At 38.3% G+C, this 5,870-nt stretch overlaps 1 protein-coding gene across 3 annotated transcripts in view; it reads right to left on the bottom strand.

Annotated features, from left to right (window-relative positions):
* SGPL1 (sphingosine-1-phosphate lyase 1) overlaps positions 1-5,870 on the bottom strand; it is a 62,563-nt gene that overhangs the window by 18,273 nt on the left and 38,420 nt on the right. For all 3 annotated transcript variants that reach the window (XM_011991074.1, XM_011991075.1, XM_011991073.1), the window contains 2 exons: positions 4,075-4,151; positions 2,280-2,408 (listed from right to left, as the gene is read on the bottom strand). In XM_011991074.1, coding sequence (XP_011846464.1) covers positions 2,280-2,408; positions 4,075-4,151 — 206 coding nt within the window. The remainder of the gene's footprint in view (positions 1-2,279; positions 2,409-4,074; positions 4,152-5,870) is intronic.

Raw genomic sequence — 5,870 nt, 5'->3', positions numbered from 1 at the left:
AGTTCAAGACCAGCCTCAGCAACATGGTGAAACCCCATCTCTATTAAAAATACAAAAATTAGCGAGGCATGGTGGTGCACGCCTATAGTCCCAGCTACTCGAGGGGGCTGAGGTGGGAGGGTCGCTTGAGCCCAGAGAGGTCAAGGCTGCAGTGAGCTGAGATGGCACCACTGCACTCTGGCCTGGGTAACAGACTGAGACCTTGTCTCAAAAAATAATAGTAATAAAATAAAAGGAGAACTACAAAACAGAATTCTTAAGAATGAAACTAGAGTAAATAAAATTTAAAAGCTCAATGGGCTTCTACTTATCATCAGGCTCTAGTAATTTGCAATTTACAGCCAATCTTTCATCTACCCCTAACCACCCTAGCCATCATTGCTATTGAGAATATCAGTTGTCCTAACAGTTATGCCTTTGTAGGTAATCTGTTTCCTCTGGATGTTCTCAAACACCAATTAGACGCGTGTTAGCCTTCTCATTCTATCCTTTGCATCTCTTAGCCTCTCTTTCACACTTTCTATTTCTTTGTCTCTCTGGACTGCATTCTGGTTTTTTTTTTTCAATCTGTCTTTTTCCATAAATGTGACTTTGGAGCTATGTAATTATTTTACCTAGTTTTAAAATAAACCAGGTCTCCTTGGACAAATGGCTGACTGTAGGCCTGGAGCAGGAAATGGACAAAGTGAACCTGAACCTGGAATATTTTGTCAAAAAAAAAAAAAAAGGAAAGAAAGAGAAAAAAGGTTTTCAAAGATTACTTGGGTCATGTAAATGGACCTTGGAGCCAATATGAAGATGCTCCCACTGGCCAAAGATGGATGAAGTAATTTGTGCATCAATCTGAATAACAGCTACAATGGATTGAGGCACACACACCATTCCACAATTTATCCATCTGTGTCCTGTGGATAGGCATTTGAATTATTTTCAGTTTTTAGCTACCATGAATAACATTGCTATGAATATTAATGTCCATATATCCTGATATTTATGTGTACTAATTTTTCTAGAGTATGTCCAGAGTAGCAGAATTTCTGGGTCATAAGATATACACATCTTCAAATTTATCAGATAAGGCCACACTGTTCTGTGGCTGTTTACTCTGTGGCCTCTTACAAGTTCTTCAAGAGTCTAATGGCACAGAGGAATATACTGTAAGTACATTATTATCTTCCCTCTGAAAGCCACCCTGTTCACCTCAATACTCTAAGGGAAACTGCTGCTATATTATGGGTGGTTCTGTTTTTAACAGTTTTGTTTTCAAAATGAATGCCAGGTATATCACCTTTATTACTACTGAATACTTGAACATGATGATTTTCATGGCGCCAACATATTACAAAAACAAAATAAAACAAAAACAATGCTTCCTGGAAAAAAAAAACAGAAAGAAACTAAACTATCAGGCGTTCTTGTCTTCGAATGGGCCCTTCAATAATTCTATCTGCAGTCTTTATAACGACTGCGAATGTGATGAGTATCTGATAGGATTAGCACCTCTAAGATACCATTACAGCATATTGAATTAAATCTATCTATCCTACATAACCTGAGATTTCGTTTTTTTCTAAAGACAACAGATTTAAAGAGAAGTTTATCTATCATAGTTTAGAAAAACTAACAACCATCTACTTGAAAGAACAGGTAAAATAAAGAATCTTCATGTGTTTCTTTAAATATAATGATGTCCTCCCCCTTTCTTTATGCCTAATAGCAACTAAATGAGGTTCCATTTACAGCAAAATAATAAATTAAACTTTGGCTCAGGTAAAACCAGAAGTATATTAAAAACACTGCTGGATGGTACAACAAAAGTATACATAGATAAATAGGGGGATGGTAAGTGTGCGGGTAAGGGATGAGGGAAGAAGGGGGTAGGGAGGGAAGGAATGTAGAGAGCAGATATAGCAACATATTTACATTTAGTGAATCTAAGGTGTTCTTTAAGCTATCCTAGAAACTGAATGTTGGTTCAAAGTTTTTCAAAATAAAAAGGTGAAGAGAAAAATATCTAGAAGAATATATACCAAAATGTTGACATTCTCTGGGTTACAAAATTACAAGTAACATTTAAAACTGCAGTTAATTAGGATCTTTCTATGATGATCAAATATTCCTTGTGTAGTAAAATGATCTTTCTACAATGATCAAATATTACTTGTGTAGTAAAATATTTTTAATATTTTTATTTATGAAAATATAATTAATATTTATTAAAAACTCTTCTATTTTAACCTAAAAAATAAAGGTATTGGATGCCCCTTGCACATACTTACACATCCACATGAATCTGGTCCCCCATTGAACAGGGAACAAGCTATCCTCACAATTTCTGCCTCTATCTTGCGTAGTCCTGGGAAGATATCTGGATGCAGGGGGTTACTCCATGCAAAATCTCCATAAGCCTGTAAAGAAATGCAAGCAGAGGTGAAATTAAAACTGTTACACTATATAGGACAAAGAATCATGCACTAAACAACAGTTTCTAAGTATAGGCACAATAGAAACTGGAAAAAAAGGTAAGATATACTCCTCAACCTAAAGAAGATCAAAACACAGCAGAGGAGACAGACATGTAAATAAATAACTTTACAATGTGGTGAGGAAAGAAGTATAAATATGGTTAAAAGCGCAGACTATAACACTAAACTGACCCAGCAGGAAGTCTAAGCTTTGCCTATTATTTTCAGCTGTGTAGGTCACATAACCTAAGGTTGTTTCTTCATACGCAGAAGTAGTTATGGTAGCTATCTTCTAGCGTTCTAGCAGTCATTAAATAACATAATGCATGTGAAGCACTTAGCACAAAGCAGCTGTTGTTATCGACTGCAATACCAGGTTTGTGTACAGAGTGCTAAGGGACCCTGAAGAGGGAACAACTAACATCCTGGGTGGTCTAGAGGTGTCTGCTGAGTGGAACTCTGAGAGAGGAGTAGGAATCATCATTTGGAACAAGACGAATGATGGAAGGGAAGGAAAACAACATGATAAGAGCACGACACATTTAGTAAAGAAAAGAGGCAGGATTAGTGTTTATGTGGGAAATAAAAAGAAGTAGTTAAGAAAAAATAAGTGGGAGCTGGCTCATGAAGAAACTTGTATTCTCTGCTGCATAAGAACCTGAGTTTCATCCAGTAAATAATGGGAAACTACTTAAAGATTTTAAGCACAGAAGATCAGAGCATTATACCAACTTATGCAAAATCTGTCATATTTATTAAGAGACACTTCCATATTTATAATAATTGAACATAAACACCTTAGAGATCATCAGTACAACCCCAATTTTAAATGATGAAGTGGAGTTTCCAAAATAAAAATGACAGCTGAGTGCAATGGTTCACACCTGTAATCCCAACACTTTCAGAGGCCGAAGCATGTGGACCACTTGAGGCTGGGAGTTCAAGACCAGCCTGAGCAACAGGGCGAGACCCCATCTCTACCAAAAAAATACAAAAATTAGCTGGGTGTAATGGTGCACGCCTGTAGTCCTAGACTCTCAGGAGGCTAAGGTGGGAGGATCACTTGAGCCAAAGAGGTCAAGGCTGAAGTGAGCCATGATCACACCACTCCACTCCAGCCTGTGTGACAGAGTGAGACTTTGTCTCTAAAAATAATAAAATAAAATAAAAATAAATGTGATGAGAAATGGAAGCAGCTAAGAATGAGAATGATTTGAAGTTACATGAGACCACTGCTCATCTCGGGTCACAGGATTTGAGAAAATTATGAAAGAGTTTCCCTATCCTCTCTCTCCTTATCAAACAAAATCTGTCTCACCATAACAAATCTCATCTGACAGGACTATCTTTCCTAGTAATCTGCCTTCTAGACAGGACATCTGCAAAGACTGAAAACATAAATAACATTTTACTATTTGACAGACTGAAGATGTCTTTGATAATATTATACATATTTGCCTATGTCTGTGTGAAGAGAAACTTTTATGGTTTTATTGTAACAATAAGCTTTCCTTAAGCAATTTTTCTAATTACAAAAGTAAGGAGAAAAAAGGAGGTCATGTAAACTGGCACAGACCTCATAGGTTTTCCTCAAGAACCGGATGCTCACCTTCACAAGGAGCTCAGTGAGCTTCTCCTCTCCACTGTACACTGTTCCAGAGGCTCTCCCCTCTTGCCAGAAGGCGTCTGCAGAGAAAGGTAAGGTCATTAGGTCAATAAGCAGGAACCTCTGGGAAGACAGGTTCTAATAAAGAAGAAACAGGAAGAAACCCCTCTGGGTACAAAAGAAAAAAATGTTGAGTGGAAACCCAACAGCATTCTTACAGCAAGTCAAGAAAAAAGTTCAATAAAGAGTTAGCACAATAAAATAAAGATGAAAAATCATTATTATCAGCAATGTGAAAAAGATATTAATAACATTTAGGTACAATAAAGGCAGTCTGATAACAATGTTGTCCTCATCCTCAACTACCTTCTAACAGCAGGAACATTTGTCTTTGTCTATACTTATTTTTCGTTCTCTATATGGCTTTGGAGTGGCCTTTTTCTGCAATAGCTTCCTTCTTCTCTCCCTTCCTATCCAGTCCTAGGAATTTTGAGAACTGTTATGGGCAGAGTTGGCAGAAGAAACCAAGATGAAAAGTGTGAAATTTCAGCACACTATCATCACAGATGAAACCAGCAAACAAACCACAATGAGGAATAAACCATGAGCACCCTGGTCTCAGACACTGGCTCCCTTAAGCCAAGCCTGGAAACCCACATAGAACTAGTTATTTGCTTCCAGCAGCACATGCTGTAGCATTCAAGATCAGGAACACAGTCAACATTGGGATAAACCTCCTTCATCCCAGTGTGGAAAGAAAAGTAAAGTTCCTGACTAGAATATAAGATCTGACTTTCCACTTTCCTCTCTCCCTGAGACATTCTTCATTTTACCCACCAATCTGTTGATGTGGGTGTCTCAGGTCCTTGTGCTACAATGCAGCTATGCCCTATTGAAAGTGGGTAGTGAGAAAACTATTACAGAAACACACCAACTAAAAACTGCATGGGGCCATGGGCTCTCCAAAACAAAGATCTTCAGCTCTTGAGAACAGAAAACTAAGTGGTAAATCTACAGACAAACTCATTCTCACAGCAATCTGCCAAGCTCTGACTTGCTGCCCGTTTGACTTTCACTCTTTCCTTAGAGGACACTGCTCTATACTATACACAGCTTCAGACCAGTGGTCACCAGCCTTTTGAAAATAAGATAACTGGTTTCATTTCCTGTTCTTTTACTCATGCTAGAGAATACAGCAATGGACAATGACTTAAACATTAAAGAGAAGGCAATATGGTGGTGGTAACCAGCTCTCATAATCATGGAAATCTTTAACATACAGGTTTTAGAGTGCTAACCCCTCCTTCATTCACCTACATCCTAGACTATATCAAATTTTGTACTATTCAATGTCAAGACCTCAACACATGTCACTCAGAAACTGTAAGGGTATTTGTCAAGGCCGGGTACAGTGGCTCACACCTATAATCCTAGCACCTTGGGAGGCCAAGGCAGGCAGATCACCTGAGTTCAGGAGTTCAAGACCAGCCTGGGCAACATGGTGAAACCTTATCTTTACTAAAAACACAAAAAATTAGCTGGGTATGGTGCCGCATGCCTGTAATCCCAGCTACTTGGGAGGCTGAGGCACGAGAATTGCTTAAGCCTGGGAGGTGGAGGTTGCAGTGAGCTGAGATCGTACCACTGCATTCCAGCCTGGGCAACACAGGGAGACTCTGTCTCAAAAAATAAAAAATAAGGGTATTTGTCAAAATGCAACGTGGCTCCTGGATTGGCTCCTAGAATAGAAAAAAGAACATTAGTTTAAAACAAAACAAAGCAAAACAACAAAAAAAAAA

This window comes from Mandrillus leucophaeus, unplaced genomic scaffold (genome assembly GCF_000951045.1).
Source record: "Mandrillus leucophaeus isolate KB7577 unplaced genomic scaffold, Mleu.le_1.0 Scaffold39, whole genome shotgun sequence".
In the NCBI taxonomy this organism is placed as follows: Eukaryota; Metazoa; Chordata; class Mammalia; order Primates; family Cercopithecidae; genus Mandrillus; species Mandrillus leucophaeus.
This window is presented reverse-complemented; position numbering and strand designations above follow the sequence as displayed.